Source organism: Carcharhinus amblyrhynchos, unplaced genomic scaffold (assembly GCF_965287045.1).
Source record: "Carcharhinus amblyrhynchos unplaced genomic scaffold, sCarAmb.v2.hapA scaffold_74, whole genome shotgun sequence".
In the NCBI taxonomy this organism is placed as follows: Eukaryota; Metazoa; Chordata; class Chondrichthyes; order Carcharhiniformes; family Carcharhinidae; genus Carcharhinus; species Carcharhinus amblyrhynchos.
Window position 1 is genome coordinate 937,463 of NW_027649814.1, and position 23,639 is coordinate 961,101.

At 46.1% G+C, this 23,639-nt stretch overlaps 1 protein-coding gene and 1 pseudogene across 1 annotated transcript; one reads left to right on the forward strand and one right to left on the reverse strand.

Moving 5' to 3' along the window:
* The first annotated feature begins 1,126 nt into the window (after positions 1 to 1,126).
* Positions 1,127 to 6,174, forward strand: LOC145337790 (putative G-protein coupled receptor 139). Its single transcript, XM_080182633.1, has 2 exons — positions 1,127 to 1,223; positions 5,279 to 6,174. Exons 1-2 carry the CDS (start codon positions 1,127 to 1,129, stop codon positions 6,172 to 6,174), a joined length of 993 nt encoding a protein of 330 aa, XP_080038759.1.
* Positions 6,175 to 20,350: 14,176 nt separating this feature from the next.
* On the reverse strand, positions 20,351 to 22,588 carry LOC145337791 (ferritin heavy chain A-like; annotated as a pseudogene).
* Positions 22,589 to 23,639: the final 1,051 nt, after the last annotated feature.

Genomic DNA, 23,639 nt, shown 5'->3' on the forward strand with positions numbered 1-23,639 from the left:
AGAGGTCAGTCTGATTTGCATACGAGGTTATAAGTGGCATGGGCAGAGTGGAATGTCAGGTTATCTTCTCTTTAATCCAGAAGTCCTGTGTTCGGGGAGGGAGGCTTAATGTGAGTAGGGAAAAGTTTGGAGGAGATGTGCAAGGCAAGTTTTACTTTTACACAGAGGGTGGTGGATGTCTGGAAGGTGCTGTCTGGGGAGGTGGTGGGATCAGGTACGGTGGCAGCAGTTAAGGGTAACTAAACAAATACATGAATAGGATGGGAAATACAGACTCTGTAAGTGCGTATAGTTTTAGTTCAGTTAGGGCATCATGATTGGCACAGTTTGGAGGGCCGAAGGGCCTGGTCCTGTGTTGGACTGTTCTTTGTTTTTTGCTTTTGAATGGCGGAGCAGATTGAAGGACTGAATTTGCACACTTGCTAATTTTGAAGTTCTGATTAATAGTAGCCCGTGAGGTCATAGGACATAGGAACAGGATTGGGCCACTCGACCATCGAGTCTCCTCTGCCATTCAATCATGGCTGATAATAGAGTGAAATAGATTTGATAGAGATGTTTAAAGTCATGTCATGTTTAGGCTGTGCGATGATCACCGTGCTATTGAAATTGAGCTCTGAAGAAACCAGACTTGAAATGTTGTGTCTATTCTCTCTACACAGGTGTTGTCAGACCTGCTGAGATTTTCCAGCATTTTTCTGTTTTTGTTTCAGATTCTGGCACTGCAGTGTTTTGTGTTTATATACACATACATATAGATATGTATATATTATATATATATAATAACAATTTGTAGCCAAGCAAACTTCACCTTTTACTGTTTATTTGACACAGTCGAGCAACTAAATGTCTCCTGATTTTGGAGAAGGCAGCTTTGGGAAATCCTTCTCATTCCGGTGGACTTGGTCTCCACACGTTCTCTGCTTTGGGAATTCAATTGTTCTTCGAGTGAAAGTTGTTTTCTTCACGTGTTTGTTCATCGACTGTAAGGAATGGCAGTCAGCAAGGGACAAGGTAGAGAGAAGCTGAGCTTGTCCTATAAGTAAGAGGCATTGTTCATTGTGTTATTCAGAGACGTGCTGTCAGAGTCAATAGCCACTCGTTGATTCTCATCCAAGAGGAAATAATGGGCCTTGGATTCCTGGTCAAACTCCAGATCCTACGGGCACTTCAAGATTCACAGAAGATTTATTACCCTGTGCTGGCTGCAGTCGGAGTTCCCGGTAAGTCATTGGTTGTTGCTAACGTTTTGATATGTAATTGCATTAATTGGTTTCAACTCAATCATCCATTCCTTTTCCATTCAAATAGGGCCATTCTTGCAATCTATATTAACTCCTTCAAACTATAGCATTAAACAATTAGCCAGAGTGTCAGATGAGAAAATGTTTTCTTCCCAACTTAATAGTAGATTTTGTACAGTTAATCGTAGAGGCAACATGGTGCCACATTGCTTAGCACTGCTACCTCACAGCCCCTGGGACCTGAGTTTGATGCCCGGCTTGGGTGACTATCTGTGTGGAGTTTGGACATTCTCCCCGTGTCTGCATGGGTTTCCTTTCGGTGCTCTGGTTTTCACCCACGTCCCAAAGATGTGTGGTTTAGGTGGATTGGCCATTCTAAATTGCCCCTTTATGTCCAAAGACATGCAGGATAGGTGAATTGGCTACGCCAAATTGTCCCTTAGTGTCGGGGGACTATCTCGGGTAAATACATGGGGTTACAGGGTAGGGCCTGGGCGAGATTGTCGTCATTGCAGACTCGATGGGCCGAATGGATTCTTTCTGCCATATTGGATTCTATAAAACAATATACCCTTACAACAACCCAAACAAACTTATGAGAACAGCGATGAAGTGTACTGTATGTAATATATCTACTCTCATTTTGAATAGCACGGTGGCACAATAGTTAGCACTGCTGTCCCACAATGCCAGGGCTCCCGGGTTCGATTCCCAGCTTGGGTGATTGCCTGAGTGAGTTTGTATGTTTTCCTTGTGTCTGCGTGGGTTTCCTTCGGGTGCTCTGGCTTTCTCCCACAGTGCGAAAGATGTGCTGGACAGGTGGATTGGCCGTGCTAAATTCTCCCTCAGGCTCCGGAGTGTGGTGACTAGGGTATTTTCACAGTAACTTCATTGCAGTGTGAATGTAAGCCTACTTGTGACACTAATACATAAACATAAGCTTAAAACTGAAAGGAATGTGTAGGAATGCTTCCTAACATCTCTCCTGGAAGATCTGGTCCAATTACTTTGACTATTGTACTCGAACCTCCAACCAATGGAAATAGTTGATCTTTGTCTGTCCGATCTTTTCCTATTAGTATCTTGAAGACTTCTATCAGATCACTCCTTGACTTTCTAAATCTTAGAGAAAAACAGGTCTAATTTGTATATTTTCTACTCATAACAACTGCTGAAGTCTTATCAGTTCTGTAAACCCCGGCTGTACTTCCCCCAAGGCCATTCTCCCCTTCTGAAACCGTGGCGGGATTCAGAATCTACTGATGACCATGAAACCATTGTCGATTGTCAGAAAAAAAACATCAGGCTCCTTTGAAGAAGGCAATCTGTTGTCCTTACCCCGGTCTGGCCTACACGTAACTCCAGAGCCACAGCAATGTGGTGAACTCTCAGCTGCCCCCCACAGCCACCTGGGGATGGGCAATAAATGCTGGCCCAGTCAGTCTGCCCATGATCCACAAACTGAGTAAAAACTAATCATTATGTGAAGACTCTCCAAACCTTTCACATTTTTGTTTCTAAGCTCTGGTGCTCTGAATTGGACACTCTAAAACCTGCTACATTAGTTGACTGGTAAAATATCAATAATGATTCACCGAACAGTGCCAGAGTGTGGCGCCTAGGGGATGTTCACAGTAACTTCATTGCAGTGTTAAAGTAAGTGGACTTGTGAAAGTAATAAATAAAATTAAAGAAATTCAGTGCAGTTGAATGTTTTATGTGCTGTCTAATGTTTAAGTTTATTTCTGAGTGCCACAAGAAGCCTGACAGTATCGCTGCAGTGAAGTTACTGTGACAATCCCCTAGTCGCCACACTCGGGTACCTGTTCGGATAACTGAGGGAGCATTTAGCATGGCCAATGCTCCTAATCAGCACATCTTTCAGTCTATGGGGGGAAACCCTCACAGATCTGGGGAGAACACGCAGACGCCACACAGACAGTAACCCAAACCAGGAATCGGACTGGGATCCCTGACACAGAGAGGCAGCAGTGCGAACCACTTTGCCACCATGCCATACAGGCTTCTCTGAATGTCCTAACCGTGTTAGGGGCTGGGGGTTTCAAATAAAGAAAGGAAAAGTATGTTTGCACGTGTGGATTGAAACTAAAACACAGCAGGTTTATTGAGATAGATTATTTTTGCATGGCACAGAATACAAAACTGAGACTAAGTACGTACTCATTAATTACCCGAGTGGCATCATCATCAATGCATGCGACCTGCTCTTAAAGCAGTCATGCAATGGGACATTGATTTCGCTGGCTGGCCAGCATTTATTGCCCATCTCCAGTTGCCCTTGGGAAGGTGATGGTGAGCTGTCTTCTTGAATCTCTGCAGTCCACGTGCTGTTAAGGGGGGACTTCCAGGATTTTGACCAAATGACTGTGAAGGAACAGCCAATATATTTCCAAGTCAGGTCGGAGGGGAACTTGCAGGTGGTGGTGTTTCCTTGTTATCTGCTGCTCTTGTCCTCCTGGATGGAAATGGCTGTGGGTTTGGAAGGTGCTGTCTGAGCATGTTTGGTGAATTGTGGCAGTGAATCTTAGATGGTTATATACTGCAGCTACTGTGCCTCGGTGGTGGAGGGAGAGATTTCCTTATGGATGGGGTTTCGATTAAGTGGGGCTGCTTTATCCTGGATGGTGTTTAACTTCTTAAGTGTTGTTGGAGGCGCACTCATCCAGGCAAGCAGGGAGTATTCCATCACACTCCTGACTTGTACCTTGTGAACAAGCTTTGGGAAGAATCAGGAGGTGAGTTACTCGCCGCAGTATTCCTAACCTCTGAACTGCTCCTGTAGTCACATTGTTTAGTTTGTGAGTCCACTTGAGTTTCTGATCAATGGTGAACCCAAAGATGTTGACAGTGGGGGATTCAATGATTGTCATTCAACAACGTTGAATGTCAAATTATAATATACCTTTTATCAATACTTAAAAAAAGCTGAGAAACTCTTTTTTTTCACCATTTTGATAACCTTCTCCCCTTTTTACCTCTCACCTCTTTGCCTTTGTGTTCCATTTAAAATTGCACCAATAGATTCTTCCCCTTTCTTTCTCATTTTTACTATCAAAAATGTAGTAATTTCTTCTTCACAAATTCCCCTGCTAAACCATACCAGTTTCACGTCTTTCCCATCCACCTTCCTTCCAATGTCCACTCACAAGGAAATCATTGTCTTCTCTTCACTGCACTTCGATTTTTTCTGACAGCTGCAAATTTCGAATTGTGTACCCCCAAAATCCTACTCACTCATATTTATAAAAGGAACAGTCATCCTGAGACTAACACCCAGAAATACCTCATTGTAATCATTGCACTGAAGCTTTGGAGAGAACATGTTCACCAGGATGTTACCAGGTCTCGAGGGTTTTGGCTATGAGGAGACGTTGAATAGATGAGGATTGTTTTCACTGGAAAGACAGAGACTGAGGGAGAATGTGCTGGCCTTGGAAAGGGACCAGAGGACGTTGCCAAGAATGATCCCTGGAATAAAGCGCTTGCCATATGAGGAATGATTGAGGACTCTGGGTACTTGTTGGAATTTAGAAAGATGAGGTGGGGGTGGAGTCTTATTGAAACTTACAGGATAGTGCGAGGCCTGAGTAACGTGGATGTGGAGAGGATGTTTCCACTAGTAGGAAAAACGAGAACCAGAGGGCGTAATGTCAGGCGAATGGGACAATTCTTTCAAACAAAGATGAGGAGGAATTTCTTCAGCCAAAGAGTGGTTAATATGTGGAACGCTTTTCTGTAGAAGGCTGTGGAGGCCAGGACATTGAGTGTTTTTAAGGCAGAGATGGATAGGTTCTTGATTAATACGGGGATCAGTGGTTATCGGGAAAAGGAAAGAGAATGGGGATGAATAGTGGGATAGACTCGAGGGGCTGAGTGGCATAATTCTGCTCCTATGCCTTATGGCCTTCTGGTCTTCACATTAATATACAGGGTTTTAAAAACTACTCCGCAGTGCTAACACATTCAATATTTCTATTCCAGCACATCTGTTGAATAATTATTTCCTTTTGCAGTTAACCTGGTGACGATTGTGATCCTTTCTCGGGGAAAGTGTGGCCTATCCAAATGTGTCACTCACTACTTGGTGGCCATGGCAGCGACGGATCTACTGGTCATCATCTTCGATCTGATATTGAGGCAAATACCTATCGTCTATCGTGAACAATTTAGGTTTCTGCGCATGGTCCCCTTATGTAACATCCACGCTGTCCTGCTTTATGCTGCCACAGACTGTTCTGTCTGGTTCACCGTCACTTTCACATTTGATCGATTTATAGCCATTTGTTCTACAAAGCTAAGATCTAAATACTGCACAGATAAAACGGCCCTCATTGTCCTAGGAACAGTGACTGCGGTGAGCTGTTTGAAGAATATTTCCTGGTATTTTCTGTACACAAGTCGATATTGGCTTTCTAACAGTCCATGGTTTTGCCTGGTGTTGATTGGAGTTGGCCGCTCGCTGCTCTGGGCAATCTTTGAGTTTCTGCATTATATTTTAACACCATTTCTTCCATTTCTTTTGATTCTACTGTTCAATGCATTGACAGTCAGGAGCATTTTAGTGGCCAGCAGGGCCCGCAGGAGACTCCAGCGTCACAGCAATGGAGAGAGTCCAGCTGACCCGGAGATGGCAAACAGAAGGAAATCCATGATCTTACTTTTTGTTATATCGGGTAATTTCATGGTTTTGTGGGTAGTGTTCATGATATGTTCTATATTGAAACGATTGGATTATTTGGGTTTCCCAGTTTCTCTGCCTAACTTTGTGCCTGAGATAGGCTTCATGCTCCAGCTCCTGAGCTGCTGCACTAACACTTTTATCTATTCAGTCACTCAGAGGAAATTCAGAGAAGAGTTGAAGAATGGTGTGACATATCCAATTGCAAAGATGATTCTGTTAATTCGATGAGATGAGCTCAGGCGTTCTAACTTTAAACTGCATGTCGATTCCTGACACGATTTACAAAGTACAAAGAAAATTACAGCACAGGATCAGGCCCTTCAGACCTCCAAGCCTGCACCGCCAGACAGAACTAAAACCCCTACCATTCCAGGGACCAAATCCCTCTATTCCCATCCTATTCATGTATTTGTCAAAACGCCGCTTAAATATGGAGACCCAACATAGACAGTGACCCAAGCTGGGAATGGAAACCATCCCTTGCACTGTGAGACAGCAATGCTAACCACTGTGCCACCATGTCACCCATGATATTATGATCATGATACAATACACCTTTAATGATCCCTTAGGGGTGTAACAGTGCCCGGTGCTTAGCACTACTGTCTCACGATGCCAGGGACCCAGGTTCAATTTCAGCCTTGGGTGACTGTTTGTGTGGAGTCTGCACGTCCTCCCTGCGTCTGTGTGGGTTTCCACCAGGTGTTCCAATTTCCTCCCACAGTCAAAGATTTGCAGGTCAGGTGGATTGGCCACGCCTCTTAAAAGTCACTATCACATCTGCTTCCATTATCACTGTGGCAATGAGTTCCAGGCATCCACCACCCTCTGAGTAGCCTCATACATCTCCTTTAAACCTTGCCCCTCGCACTTTAAACTTATAGCCCCCTCCCCCTTACTAATTGACTCTTCCAAACAGGGAAAAGCTCTACAAAAGGTAAATGTGGGCACTCAGAGAGGATAAGTGGCCAGTATAGAATCCCTACACTACAAAGGAGGCCATTTGGCCCATCAAATCTATACCTACCACAATCCCATCCAAGTTCTATTCCTGCAACCCTCATTTACCCTCACATTAGGGTCAATTTAGCCTTTCCAATTCACCTAACCTGCATGTCTTTCAGACTGTAGGAGAGAAACTGAACAACTGCAGAAAACCCATGTGGGAGAAATGACTAACTACACAGCTAACAGTCACTCAGGCCTGGAATCGAACCCGGGTCACTGGCAGTGTGAGGCAGCAGTGCTAACCATTGTGCCACCGTGCCGTCCTTACATTTCACACCATCGAAAGTATCTATGAAAACCGACACAATAAAATTGGGTAGTCAAAGCAAGGCTGTGTAGAATTACCTTCTTGGAGTAGACGTTCTGGCTGAATTGTGAACTTTACTTATTTGCAGAGTAGAAGGTGAAACTGTCAGACATGGAATGGAGGGGGTGCTACAGCAATGCTACTTAGGATAAGAATAGATATTTACTGGCTTTCCAAATCTTCTCGTGCATTTTAGGCTATAGACTAAAGTTTTAGAACATCTGCTACAAACCATCTTCAGATGTGCAGACAAAGTGCCAGAGTATTGGACAGGCTCGCAGGCTGAAGTACAATAAAAAATGCATCTGACAATGACAGTTTATGATGTAGAGATGTCGGCGTTGGACTGGAGTGGGCAGAACAAGAAGTCTGAAAGCACCAGAGGAAAATCTGACAGGTTTATTTAGTAGCACGAGCTTTCGGAGCACTCACCTGATGAAGGGGCAGCATTCAGAAAGCTCGTGCTACCAAATAAACCTGTCATATTTTAACCTGGTGTTGTGAGACTTCTTACTGTAACTACAGCTCAAGCAGTCTAACTTCACAGTCGCAACACTGCCTGTAAGCAACAGTCCATTCAGATATCCAGGAAATAAAATTAAATTGCAATTGCTAAAGTGTGGGCTGATTCAAAGAATGTTACCTTGGGTTTGCTAAAGGAAACACACATTTCTCCAACTTTTTTTTTCCCCAACCAAAATACGGCATAAGATTAATGCTTATTTATTAGTGTCACACGTAAGGCTTATATTAACATTGCAATGAAGGTACTGCAAAATTCTCCTCGATGTCACACTCTGGCACCTATGCAGGTACACTGAGGGGGAATTTAGCACGGATAATCAACCCTAACCAGCACATCTTTGGACACCAATGGGCAATTTAGCATGGCCAATCCATCTAAAGTAAACATCTTTGGATTCTGAGGGACAATTTAGCATGGACAAACCATTGTGAAAACCCCCTCAACTCCACACTCCGGTGCCTGCTCAGGTACACTGAGGGTGAATTTAGCATTACTAAAGCACCTATCTGGCACGTCTTTTGGACTGTGGGAGGAACCCAGAGCACCCAGAGGAAACCCAAGCTGACACTGGGGAGGATGTGATGACTCCTCACAGGCAGTGACCCAAGCTGGGAATCGAACACGGGTCCCCTGGTGCTACGAGACTCATTGATAACTATGGTGCCATTGTGCTGCCCATGATATTATGATTACAATATAATATGTCTTTAATGTCCCAATAAAGCACAATGGTACTGCAGCTGTTATCACTTCTGCCTTTCAGCACCAGGGATCTGGGTTTGATTCCCGCCTCGGGTCACCGAATGTGCAAAGTCTGCACATTCCCCCCATATCTGCATGGGTTCCTTTGGGTGTACTGGTTTCCTCCCAAGCATGCGCGGTTTAGGTTGATTGGCCGTGCTAATTTGACCACAGAGTCAGGCGGATTAGCAGGAAGAATAAGTGGTGGAATTGTGGTTGGTGCAGGCTCAATAGGCCGAATGGCCTCCTTGTACACTATAGGGATTCTCTGATTCTATAATTCAATTCTAGTGAAAAAAGCACACACAGGATTTAAAACATACATGGAATTTGACTGAATCTATATTGGTCTGACTATCAGAGAGGGTGCAAGCTCAATGGCTCACTGTGTGAGTCACTCGGAGCAGTCAGCCGGTAAGATGGAGTGAGATTTTCACCACTCACAAACTCACCCTGTTTTGCCGGCAAGATTGGCTTCTTTCCCAAAAATAGCCTGAAGTAGATTGAAATATTAATGACACGTTTTACATGTCGTTAGCGAGTCCCAGGTGACATGGTCCAGTATGGGAAGTAGGTACAGCAGGTTTGTACTGTCGCCTCACAGCGCCAGGGACCTGAGTTCGATTCCTGGCTTGGGTCACTGTCTGTGCGGAGTCTGCACATTCTCCTCGTGTCTGTGTGGGATTCCTCTGTGTGCTCCAGTTTCCTTCCACAGTCCAAAACACGTGTTACTTCAGATGCATTGGACGTGCTAAATTCTCCCTCAGTGTTACCTGAAAAGTTGCCTGAGTGTGGAGGATTTTCACAGTAACTTCATTGCAGTGTTAATGTAAGGCCACTGTGGCACTACTAATTAAACTTGCCTTGTCACTGGTCTGGAGACCAGATCATTGAAATCCCTGAGTGTCTGGTGGACAGAACCCAGGCATTCACATGGGGCAGTGTCAATGTGTGACCCTGTCACGGCCCCCCAGGCCCAATGGCATTGCCCACTGAGCACTCTGCACTGCCCACGAGGCATCCTGTCACTGCCCACCAGGCACACTGACACTGCACTACAACTATAGCTCTTTCAGGGGCAGTGCCAAGGGGATGCCAGGTGGGGCTAGGGTCTGAGTGGGTGGGTGAAGCTAAGCCAGAGGGTGGCAAAGGGGGATCTCTGAATAAGGGGGGAGGGAGCACTGCAAGGAAGGAGTGTGCTCAGAATATTGGGAATGCAAGGGTGGGTGGCAGAGTGACACAATGGTTAGTATTGCAGCCTTACAGTGTCAGGGACCCAGATTCGATTCACAGTTTCAGTCACTCTCTGTGCGGAGTTTGCATGTTCTCCCCATGTCTGTGTGGGTTTCCTGAGGGTGTTCTAGCTTCCTCACAAAGTCCAAAGGTGTGTGTGTTAGGTGGATTGGACACGCTAAATTGCCCCTTGCTGTCAGGGGGATTAGTTAGAGTAAACACACAGTGTTACGGGGATAGGACCTGGGTGGATTGTTGTTGGAATGGCCTCCTACAGCACTGTAGGATTTCATGATTCTGCTCGAAGGGGGAGCTCTGCAGATTGGAAGTAGGTTTGCATGGCGTGGTGGGAGCTGTGAATGGGGGAGGCATGTGGGGAACTCCTCAGGGGAATAGCACTGTGGGGGGAGGTATTGGCCGGGGGTATAGAATGGGGGCTGATTGTTGGAGGGTAGTTCTCCAGGGAGGTGTTGGGGCGAGGTGAGGGTGGTCTGCGGATGGGGGTGTGGTGATCAGTAGACAGGGAAGATCGATGATTGAGGGATGCATACAGGGTGGGCTCCAGAGTGAATATTGTCAGGGACACATCCCAGGGCTCCCAGGGCTCCCAATGCCCCAGTGGCAGTGACCAAGTTGCAAAGCAGTGGGGGTTTCTCATATTATTGCAGGTGGGGGGATGGGGGGGGTCGATGCTTGTGCGGCGGGAGTGGGGGGGTGTGGGGGGAGGTTTATGGGTGGTGACAGGAGGTCTCCCAGTTCATTGGGAGTCCTGGGCACCTGCGTTAAGCAGTCTGCAACCGGTTTCATCTGTGAGCTTAGACTCCAACCACACACCCCCCCCCCCCGCCTCCCCACGCCCCCCCAACCCCCCCCCCATCCATCCCTTTACTGGCGAGAATCAGACTTCTGAGCAATATAGTAACTGAGTGCCATAAAATTACATTTTCACATCCACATGTTTTTTCGCTCATTCTGCGCTGAAAGGTTGTTTTTCATAAGATTGCACCCAAAGTCTCTTCTAAGGACACGAGATTGTTGTTGTAATTGGACAGGGTGCTGGTGAGACCCATCTGGAATATTGTGTCCAGTTCTGGTCTCCTTATTTGAGGAAGAAAGTGATGGCAGTGGGAACAGTTCAGAAGGTTCACCAGATTGATTCCAGGAATGAAAGGGTTCATTTGATTTGATTTGATTCGATCTGATTTACGTTTGTCACATGTATTAGTATACAGCGTGGTTGAAGGATTGGTGTAGGGCAGAGGGTTTTAGATTCGTAGACCGCTGGGAAGTCTTTATGAAAGAGGGGCAAATATACAAGAAGGATGGGGTATAGTTAACTGGGAAGGGTGTGCATATCTTAGCTGGAAGGTTGGCTGGAGTGTTTCGGCAGGGTTTAAACTAATATGGAGGGGGGGTGGGGAGGTGGACGGAACTGGGATTGGGGATAGGGTAAGCCCGGAGGGTAGGAAGAAGGATCGGATTGTTTCTGAGGGTCTTCGGTGCATGTGTTTCAATGCTAGGAGTGTGACTGGCAAAACAGATGAACTGAAGGCATTAATGTTCGAAAGGAAGTTGGAAGTGGTGGCGGTGACAGAGACTTGGTTAAAGGAAGGGCAGGACTGGCAGTTGAATGTTCCTGGGTATAAGTGCTTCAGGCGTGATAGGGGTGGGTCGCTGAGAGGTGGGGGAGTGGCGTTGTTAGTTAAGGATTGCATCATAGCAGTGCAGAGGGAGGGAGGTATAGAGGATATAGGAATCGAGTCGCTTTGGGTGGAATTGAGGAATAGGAAGGGATCTCCCTTGGGTGTGTACTACAGACCGCCCAACAGCCCGAGGGCTGTGGAAGAAGGGATAAGCAGGGACATTCTAGATAAGTGCAGGAAGAATAGGGTGGTGGTAGTGGGAGATTTTAATCTCCCCGGGGTAGATTGGAAGGTGCCGAGATCAGAGGGTGCTGACGGGGAGGAAATTGTACAGTGTGTAATGGAAGGATCCCTGGAGCAGTATGTGGATAGCCCGACCAGAGAGGGGGCTGTACTGGACTTGGTTCTGGGGAATGAGCCTGGGCAGGTGGTTGACGTCGAAGTAGGAGAGCATTTGGCTAACAGTGACCACAACTCTGTCTGGTTTAAGATATTAATGGATAAAGATGAAGCCTGTCCTAAGGGGAGGGTGTTAAACTGGGGGAGGGCTAGATACAACCAGATTAGGCAGGATCTTAAAGATACGGACTGGGGTAAGCTGTTTGATGGCAGGTCGACGCTGGGTATGTGGGAGTCTCTCAAGGGAAAACTAAAATCTTTGCAGGAAAGACATGTGCCGGTCAAGAGGAAGGATGGGAAGGGTAGGATCAGAGAGCCGTGGGTAACTAGGGATATTGAGGACCTGGTCAGGAGGAAGAGGGAGGCGTACATTAGATCTAGGCATTTGAGGACAGAGATAGCGTTAGAAGAATACAGAGAATGTAGGAGAGAACTTAAAAGGGGCATCAGAAAGGCAAAAAGGGGCCACGAAATGGCTTTGGCGGGTAGGATTAAGGAAAATCCTAAGGCATTTTACTCCTATGTTAGAAACAAAAGGATGGTTAGAGGGAAGATTGGTCCTCTCAGGGACAGAGGAGGGGAACTATGCTTGGAGCCTGGGGGAATGGGGGAGATCCTGAATGAATACTTTGCGTCGGTATTCACGCAGGAGAGGGGCCTGATGTCTGGTGCTGTGCTTGAGGAGTTTGAGGATCCGTTGAGGGAAATAGTCATCACGAGGGAAGAGGTGTTGGGACTTTTAGACAGTATAAAGACGGATAAATCTCCGGGGCCTGATGGCATCTATCCCAGGCTGCTAAGGGAGGTGAGGGATGAAATTGCTGGGCCTCTGACGCAAATCTTTGTCTCTTCTTTGGACACAGGTGAGGTCCCAGAGGATTGGCGCATTGCAAATGTAGTACCGTTGTTTAAAAAGGGTCAGAGGGATAACCCAGGGAATTATAGGCCGGTGAGCTTGACTTCAGTTATAGGCAAGCTAATGGAGAGGATCCTCAAGGATAGGATGTATGAACATCTGGAGCGCTGCAATCTGATCAGGGATACGCAGCATGGCTTCGTTACAGGGAGGTCGTGCCTTACGAATCTAGTGGAATTTTTTGAAGAGGTGACAAAAATGGTTGACGAAGGACAAGCCGTTGATGTCGTCTATATGGATTTCAGTAAGGCGTTTGACAAGGTCCCTCATGGTAGGCTGATAGAAAAGGTGAAGGCTCATGGGATACAAGGCCAGGTATGTAGATGGGTGGAGAACTGGCTTGGGAGGAGGAGACAGAGAGTAGTAGTGGAAGGCTCCTTTTCCAATTGGAGGCCTGTCACCAGTGGTGTGCCGCAGGGCTCGGTACTAGGACCTCTTCTATTTGTGGTATATATTAATGACTTGGAAGAGGGGGTAGGTGGTGTGATCAGCAAATTTGCTGATGACACTAAGATGGTTGGATTGGCGGGTACTGAGGAGCAGTGCCTGGCAATGCAACAGGACATAGACAGGCTGGTAGATTGGGCAGATAGATGGCAAATGGAATTTAATCCGGAGAAATGTGAGGTGATGCACTTTGGCCGGAATAATGTGGAGGGGAGTTATACGATAAAAGGTAGAACTATCCGGAGTATAGATACGCAGAGAGACCTGGGGGTGCAAGTGCACAAGTCCCTGAAGGTGTCGGTGCAGGTGCAGAATGTGATGAGGAAAGCGTATGGTATGTTAGCCTTCATAGGAAGGGGTATAGAATATAAGAGTAGGAGTCTGATGTTGCAGTTGTATAGAACTTTGGTTAGGCCTCACTTGGAGTACTGCGTCCAGTTCTGGTCACTGTACTACCGGAAGGATGTAGAGATCCTGGAGAGAGTGCAGAGGAGATTTACCAGGATGCTGCCTGGTATGGAAGGGCTGTCTTACGAGGAAAGATTGAATGAACTTGGGCTGTTTTCCCTTGAGAGACGTCGGCTGAGGGGGGATCTAATAGAGGTTTATAAGATTATGAAGGGGATAGATAGAGTAAATGGTGGTAAGCTTTTTCCGCTATTAAAAATGGATAGAACGAGGGGTCACGGGCTTAGGGTGAGGGGGGGCTAGGTATAAGACAAGTATTAGAGGGCAGTTTTTCACGCAAAGGGTAGTGGGGGTGTGGAATGCACTGCCGAGTAAGGTGGTGGAAGCAGGCACGCTAGGGTTGTTTAAGAGTCACTTAGACAGCCACATGAGCGGTCTACATATAGGGGGATATAGCAGGCCTTACTAAACATTGTAGGCTTGGGATTAAGTTTTTGCCTCAGGGATGTTACAGTCTTGGCCTGTTTAATAATGAATTTTTTGTCTCCACAGGCATTTAAGTCCAGCAAGGGGCATGCATGCAGCAGGTTGTAGTGGGCTGCTCTTGGACGTTGCTTCGGGAGTTGCCTATTGCTTCATGTCGTTAGTGTGCTTAAACTGGACCATCTTGAGGGCAACATGACAGCTCAGAGACTATCTCTGTTGCTGTGCGGACACATGGATTTGGGCCTGTGTCTGTGGGAGTTTGCGCGTTCTCCCCATGGTTGCGTGGGTTTCCTCCGGGTACTCCGGTTTCCTCCCACATCCCAAAGATGTGCTTTTAGGCTGATTGATTGGGTAACAAATTGTCCCTATATTGGACCTCCCTGATCCTCGCACATTAGGCGTAGACTAAAATCATGAATAGGTCACTGAGACAGTGGGACAGCGGCGCGGGCTCGTTGGGCCAAAGGGCCTGTTTCCCGTGCTGTGTTGTTCTTTGTTCTTTGTTCTTTGTGTCCAAAGATGTGTAGGTTAGGGGGGATTGGCCATGGTAAATTGCCCATTAGTGTCCAAAGATGTGCAGGTTAGGTGGATTGACCATGGTAAATTGCCCATTAGTGTCCAAAGATGTGCAGGTTAGGTGGATTGACCATACTAAATTGCCCCTTAGTGTCCAAAGGTGTGCAGGTTAGGGTGGATTGGCCGTGCTAAATTGTCCCTTAGTGTCCAAAGATGTCTAGGTTAGGTTGGATTGGCCATGCTAAATTGTCCCTTAGTCTCCAAAGATGTATAGGTTAGGGTGGATTGGTCATGCTAAATTGTCCCTTAGTCTCCAAAGATGTGTAGGTTAGGGGGGATTGGTCATGCTAAATTGCCCCTTAGTGTCCAAAGATGTGCAGGTTAGGGTGGATTGGCCATGGTAAATTGTCCCTTAGTGTCCAAAGATGTGTAGGTTAGGGTGGATTGGCCGTGCTAAATTGTCCCTTAGTGTCCAAAGATGTCTAGGTTAGGTTGGATTGGCCATGCTAAATTGTCCCTTAGTCTCCAAAGATGTGTAGGTTAGGGTGGATTGGTCATGCTAAATTGTCCCTTAGTCTCCAAAGATGTGTAGGTTAGGGGGGATTGGTCATGCTAAATTGCCCCTTAGTGTCCAAAGATGTGCAGGTTAGGGTGGATTGGCCATGGTAAATTGTCCATTAGTGTCCAAAGATGTGTAGGTTAGGGGGGATTGGCCATGCTAAATTGTCCCTTAGTGTCCAAAGATGTGTAGGTTAGGGTGGATTGGCCATGCTAAATTGTCCCTTAGTGTCCAAAGATGTGCAGGTTAGGGTGGATTGGCCATGCTAAATTGTCCCTTAGTGTCCAAAGATGTGCAGGTTAGGGTGGATTGGCCATGCTAAATTGTCCCTTAGTGTCCAAAGATGTGTAGGTTAGGGGGATTGGCCGTGCTAAATTGTCCCTTCATGCCTAAAAATGTGCGAATTCCATGGATTGGCCATGGTAAATGGATGATTGGATGGGCGTAGGGAGGAGGGGAGTGCATGGGTGGGATGATCCTTCAGAGTGATGTGCAGACTCAATGGGCTGAATGGCCTCTTTCTGTCCTGCAGGGATTCTGGGTTTATACGGTCTTGACACGTCATTCTGCCTGGAACTTCAATGTGTGACCAGATTTTGTCTCCAGATCTCAGAGGTAACCTTACCTTTCACTAATATAACCATATGTTGTCTGTTAATAGAACAAAGAGCAGGAACATGCCCTTCGGCCCTCCAAGGCTATACAGGCCATGCTGTCCGACTGAACAAAAATCCCCCACCTTTCCGGGGACATATCCCTCTACTCCATCCTATTCATAGAACCATAGAAAATTCCAGCTCAGAAACAGTCCATTTAGAACATAGAACATAGAACATTACAGCGCGGAACAGGCCCTTCGGCCCACAATGTTGCGCCGACCAGTCTTTTTTTTAAAAAAAACATTGACCCACTAATCTAAACCAATCCCTTTTCGTCCATAAACCTATCCACCAATCTCTTAAACGCCCCCAAACTAGGCGCATTTACAACTGCAGCAGGCAGGGCATTCCAGTCCCTCACCACCCTCTGGGTAAAGAACCTGCCCCTGACATCCGTCCTATAACTACCCCCCCTTAATTTAAAGCCATGCCCCCTCGTGCTAGATTTCTCCATCTGAGGAAACAGGCTATCACCATCCACCCTATCTAAACCTCTAATCATCTTATATGTTTCTATAAGATCCCCTCTTAGCCGCCTTCTTTCCAGTGAAAACAACCCCAAATCCCTCAGTCTCTCCTCATAGGACCTCCCCTGCATACCAGGCAACATCCTGGTAAACCTCCTCTGCACCCTCTCCAAAGCCTCCACATCCTTCCTGTAATGTGGGGACCAGAACTGCACACAGTACTCCAAGTGCGGCCGCATCAGAGTTGTGTACAGTTGCAACATGACGCTGCGACTCCTAAATTCAATCCCCCTACCAATAAATGCCAAGACACCGTACGCCTTCTTAACAACCTTATCTACTTGATTCCCAACTTTCAGGGATCTATGTACACATACACCTAGATCCCTCTGCTCCTCCACTCTATTCAAAGTCCTCCCGTTAGCCCTATACTCAACACATCTGTTATTCCTACCGAAATGGATTACCTCACACTTCTCTGCATTAAACTCCATCCGCCACCTCGCGGCCCAGCTCTGCAACCTGTCCAAGTCACCCTGCAAACTTCGACACCCTTCCTCACAATCTACCACACCTCCGAATTTGGTGTCATCAGCAAACTTACTAATCCACCCAACTATACCCTCATCCAGATCATTAATAAAGATTACAAACAGCAGTGGCCCCAAAACAGACCCCTGAGGCACACCACTCGTAACCGAACTCCATGATGAATAATTACCATCAACCACCACCCTCTGTCTCCTATCTGCTAACCAATTCCTGATCCAAGTACCTAAATTACCACCAATCCCATACATCTGCATTTTCTGCAGAAGCATACCATGGTGAACCTTATCAAACGCCTTACTAAAATCCATATATACCACATCTACTGCCTTACCCCTATCCAACTCTTTGGTCACCTTCTCAAAGAACTCAATAAGGTTAGTAAGGCACGACCTTCCCGCTACAAAACCATGCTGACTATCTCTAATCAATTCATTACTCTCCAAATAACTATAAATCCTATCCCTAATAATTCTTTCTAAAACCTTGCCCACTACAGAAGTAAGACTCACTGGTCTGTAATTCCCAGGGAAGTCTCTGCTCCCCTTCTTAAACAATGGGACAACATTCGCTGTTCTCCAATCTTCCGGTACTATACCAGAGACCAACGACGACCTGAAGATCAGAGCCAGTGGCTCTGCAATCACCTCTCTTGCCTCCCATAGAATCCTAGGGTAAATCCCGTCCGGACCAGGGGACTTATCTATTTTCAACCCATCTAGAATATCCAACACATCCTCTGTATCAACTGCAATACATTCTATTTTACACCCCTTCACCCCAGTGACCTCCTCAGCTACATTCATATCGTCCTGCGTGAACACCGAAGAGAAATAATGGTTCAATGCCTCTCCAATCTCTTCCGGTTCCACACACAACTTCCCCCTACTGTCTGTAACTGGCCCTAATCTTGCCCTAACCAACCTTCTGTTCTTGACATACCTATAGAACGCCTTAGGATTCTCCTTAATCCTATCAGCCAAAGTCATCTCATGCCCTCTTCTAGCCCTTCTTAACTCCCTCTTCAACTCCCTCCTAGCCAATCTAAAGCTTTCTACTGCACTACCCGAGCCCTCAAGCCTCATCCGAACATAAGCCTCCTTCTTCTTCCTAACCAACAAATCAACTTTTTTTGTGCACCACGGTTCCCTAGCCCTACCAATTCCTCCTTGCCTGACAGGGACATACCTATCACAGACCCGCAGTAGCTGCTCCTTGAAAAATTTGGCCCTTCTTGTCTGTGCTGAATCATTTTACTGCCTAGTCCCACTGACCTGCACCTGGACCATATCCCCCCACACCCTCTCATCCATGAACCCGTCCAAGTTTTTCTTAAATGTTAAAAGTGACCCTGCATTTACCACTTTATCCAGCAGCTCATTCCACACTCCCACCACTCTCTGTGTGAAGAAGCCCCTCCTAATATTCCCTTTAAACTTTTCCCCCTTTCACCCCTAACCCATGCCCTCTGGTTTTTTTCTCCTCTAGCCTCAGTGGAAAAAGCCTGCTTGCATTCACTCTATCTATACCCATCAAAATCTTATACACCTCTATCAAATCTCCCCTCATTCTTCTACGTTCCAGGGAATAAAGTCCTAACCTATTCAACCTCTCTCTGTTACTCAGCTTCTCAAGTCCCGGCAACATCCTTGTGAACCTTCTCTGCACTTTTCAACCTTATTTACATCCTTCCTGTAACTAGGTGACCAAAACTGTACACAATACTCTAAATTCAGCCTCATCAATGCCTTATATAACCTCATCATAACACTCCAACTTTTATACTCGATACTCCGATTTATAAAGGCCAATGTACCAAAAGCACTCTTTACGACCCTATCCACCTGTGACGTCACTTTTAGGGAATTCTGTATCTGTATTCCCAGATCCCTCTGTTCAACTGCACTCTTCAGAATCCTACCATTTGCCCTGTATGTTCTACTTTGGTTTGTCCTTCCAAAGTGCAATACCTCACACTTGTCTGTGTTAAATTCCATTTGCCATTTTTCTAGTTGGTCCAAATCCCTCTGCAAGCTTTGAAAACCTTCCTCACTGTCCACTACACCTCCAATCTTTGTGTCATCAGCAAATTTGCTGATCCAATTTACCACATTATCATCCAGATCATTGATATAGATGACAAACAACAATGGACCCAACACCGATCCCTGCGGCACTCCACTAGTCACAGGCCTCCACTCAGAGAAGCAATCCTCCACAACCACTCTCTGGCTTCTTCCATTGAGCCGATGTCTAATCCAATTTACTACCTCCCCATCTATACCTAGTGACTGAACCTTCCTAATTAACCTTCTATGAGGGACCTTGTTAAAGGCCTTGCTGAAATCCAGGTAGACAACATCCACCACCTTCCCTGGTAACCTCCTCAAAAAACTCTAGTAGATTGGTCAAACAGCTCTCTCTTCCTCTTAATCAATGTTACAATCTCCCTTGAGAACCAAGGTTCCTTATTCCTATTTACTTTGCCTTTAATCCTGACAGGAACATACAAACTCTGCACTCTCACAATTCCTCCTTTGAAGGCCTCCCACTTTCCATCTTTACCAGAGAACAGCCTGTGCCAATCCACACTTCCCAGAACCCTTCTCACTTCATCAAATTTGGCCTTTTTCCCAGTTCAGAACTTCAGCCCCAGGACCAGATCTATCCTTATCCATGATCACTGGATCCAAAGTGTTCCCTCACACTCACATCCATCACCTGCCCTAACTCATTTCCCAATAGGAGATCCAGTATCACACCCTCTCTGGTTGGTACCTCTATGTACTGATTAGAAAATTCTCCTGAACACATTTAACAAACTCTACCCCGTCTAAACCTTTAACAGTATGTGATTCCCAATCTATACGTGGAAAATTAAAATCCCCTATCACAACTAAGTTGTATCTGCAAAAGAGAAATTTTGAGAGTGCAGAGTTTGTATGTTCCTGTCAGGATTAAAGATAAAGTAAATAAGGAACCTTATCTCAAGGGAGATTGTAACACTGATTAAGAGGAAGAGAGAGTTGTAGGAAAATCATGTTATCTTGTTGAATGGCAGAGCAGACTTGATGGGCCAAATACAACAGCATGGTATTTCACCCACAGCTGAGGGGAACCACATTGTATTAGAAATGTTCACTTTCAGAAATCCCCCCCATGTTTCTGGATCAGGATTTAAAGAAAGCAAGGGGGAGCGGTTCAGAACGGAGTTGAGGAGGAACTTCTTCACTCAAAGGGTGGTGAATCTCTGGAATTCTCTGCCCGTTGAAGTGGTGGAGGCTGCCTCGCTAAATATTTTTAAGAAGCGGGTTGATGGGTTCTTGATAAGAGAGGGGATTAAGGGTTATGGGGAGAGGGCGGGAAAGTGGAACTGAGCCACGACAGATCAGCCACGACAGATCAGCCATGATCTTATTGAATGGCGGGGCAGGCTCGAAGGGCCAGATGGCCTACTCCTGCTCCTATTTCTTATGTTCTTATGTTCTTAAATGTTGCAAAATAATGAAACCAGCTACAGAATTACACAGACAAGAGGTTTTATTTCCATTCGAATCCCAGGCAGTTGAGGGTGAGCCTATCAAACAGGTACTCTCCCATACCATTCTCAGGGGCTCCCAGTCTTTTCAGGTTGGTGATGTGATCTCCAAGCTTCTTGATCATCTTCACTTGTTCATCCAAGTACTGATTCTCCAGGAACTCACAGCTGGAAACAGGAAAGACAGCAGAGAAATGAGTGATGTTATTGGCAATGATCTTTCCTGGATGAGAATCTTTGGCACTGGGGAGGGTGATAGTTCTGTATCTGGGTGAAAAGGGGCCAATTCTGCCTCAATGCCCAGAGACCAAATCAATTCCATTAAACTGGGAGTGAACGAGTGCCTCAGGAACAGAGAGCTCTCAATGTCCTGGGAACAGTTGAGTAATCCAGATCTGCAGTGTTTTTATTTACAGCAGAAGCCATCTACACTCTGCATGTGAGAAACCCCCAAGGTGAAGGACAGATCCCACTATCAACATCCAACTTACATGAGGGTCAGTGTTCCCAGAGGAGAGTTTGTGCAGATCCAGCAGACTCTGGTTCACATTCTGCTCCATCTGCAGAGCTCTCTGCATTGCCTCCAGACCATTGCCCCACCTCATCCTGCTCTGCCTTCTGGAAGGGGACAAAATAGATCTCATTAGTGTCATGGGATGTTACCTTGACAACCATTACATCAGTTGATCAACTGAAGGAGAGAAGAATCAAAGCCCATTCTCCAATTTAATTGATAGAAAACACTCTCTGCAGCATTTAAGCTCAGTTTAGAGCCCAGAAACCACAGCCTCCACATTTACTGATACTTTAGCCACTTTCTCAGGGTGATCTGAAGGTCAGAGCCACAGCAACTCATCATCATGCACCTATTCCCAGGTCAACACAAGGCAGTTTTAATCACAGCAGACAGTAGGAACCCAGGAACGCTCTGGGAAAATAAACCAAACAATGAGAAAAGTAAGATGGTGTGAAGGTGACAGGCTCCAACCTTGACATCCTCCAGGATGACTCTGCCCCCACGTTTATTCTGGAATTCCATGTTTCTCAGCATGTTCCTGTTCCTCACATGAGTGCTCCTTGAAGAACTCAGCAAAGTGACTCAGGGCAACATCATCCCGGTCAAAGTAACAGGACTGTGGGTAAAGAGTCAGAGATTATCCAGGGGCCACTTGGAAATCAGAACAATCACTCACCACAAACCATTTCCCTACTCAGAACAATCACAAGGTCTAGGAGCAGAATTAGGCCATTTGGCCAATTGAATGTTGGGAGCTCAATCACAACTGATCATTTCTCAAACCCATTCTCCCACCTTTTCCTCCCGAACCAAGAACCCGTGTCTTAAATACATCCAAATGACCTGCCCTCCACAGCCTGCTGGAGCAGTGAATGCCACATTCAGCATCTTTTAGATGATGAAATTCCTCCTCATCTCAATTCTAAAAGGTTGTCCTTTTGGATCCTAGTCTCTTGAACTAACAGAAACATCTTTCTCCAATCTTCACTCTGTCCAGGCCTCTTGGTGTTCTGCAAGTTTCAATCAGCAAGGAGCTGAAGTTTAGCTCCATTCAGCCCACGGTTAATGCGAGTGGGACATTCTCCTCCTCCCCCCTCCAGAGATTTAAAAAACAATGCTTAAAGTGAATATTTCACAATTCAGTTTAATTTAATGCATCATTGAAGTAATTTAGTCTTGGGGGAAGTTCAGGACAGCAGGGTTTACCCATTTAGAATATTACAGGGAGAAGAAACACAAGTTATCAATTCAGTACCAAGTGGTGACCCAATCACATTTCATTGCTTCCATCCACATATCCCATCAATCCTTTATTCCCCAATAAGGATGAATCCTCCAAGGGGATTGGAGGCCCAGTCCACTCTGCACATTAACTCTAATGTCACAAAGCCAATCTTCTGTTGGAAGCTTCATGGAGCCTGTTTCAGATGGAAACTCTTCAGAATCAGGTCAAGTTATTCCAGACAGGGAGCAGTCTGCTAACAAGATCCTGTCCCTCAGTAACATTTATCAACAACAACTATCATTTAAAGCCAAATTCACTGGTAAAGATATTGCACCTGCTCAGAGCACAACCAGACCATTATTTTAAATTTAAACCCCAATCATCACAAAGTCTCACCATGGAGAGGTAAACACAGGAGGAATAGAGCTCCAGGTTGATCTGCTTATTCACAGCATCCTCACAGTCCCTGTGGGAGTTCTCACACACTTGGGAAGCCATTATCACCTATTAGACTCTGAGATGAATACAAGTGGGACCAACTCACCTTAAATCCCCAGACTCACATCCCAACTGATCCCGCACCATTCCCAGTAACCAATCAGAACGACAAGCTCCTTAGAGGGAACCAATCAGGAATGGGATGATCATTTGGACCAGGGAACATTCTGATTGGATCAGACAAGTGCAAAACTGCAGCTCATGGGAAGTAAAACTGACCAATCATGTTCTTGGGTCGAAGTGGAAGGAACTTCCTGCGGAGCTGCCGGTCCTGATGGAATCAGTAATTTCTCATTCCAGGACAGCTGAGGTTGATGGGGTTGGGGTGAGACCTGGGGGAGTGGACTCACTCTGACTGCCTACTTCCCTTTCACAATCTTGTGGATCCCTGGGTCACCTCTACAGAGGGCGTGTATGGCAGGCATCCACCAATATACCTGGTGCGCATCTGTGGGCAGTCAGCACCGAGGGTATAGACTGCCTTCCAGGTTCATTAACAAGGTCCTGCTTTAGTCGGGAAAGGACCTTTTTGATCTACTTTACCCTCACGTTGGCGCCATCGTTTTTTGATTGATTGATGGAAGGTGGGTGTGATTGGCTGGGCCGGCATTCATTGCCCTTCCCCAGTTGCCCTTGCACTCATTGACTCAGCCATTTCACAGGGCACCTGAGAGCCAACCACATTGCTGTGATTCTGAGTCACATGGAGGCCAGACCGGGTAAGGGAGGCAGATTTCCTTCCCTAAAGGACATTCCTGAACCAGATGGGTTTTTCCCACAATGCTCTCAAGGTCATCAGTTTGAATATTCTTTATTGAATTCATATTCCGTCATCTGCCGTGGTGGGATTCCAATCCGGGTCCTGCACAGACTCCGGAAGCACAGAGATAGTAATGGGCTGGAACTTTTATTGCCCATGCTGGTTTGACCTGACAAGGGTATTATTAAACTAGAAAGAGTGCAGAAAAGATTTACTAGGATGCTACCGGGACTTGATGGATTGAGTTATAAGGAGAGGCTGGATAGACTAAAATAGTCACTCCTAGTAATC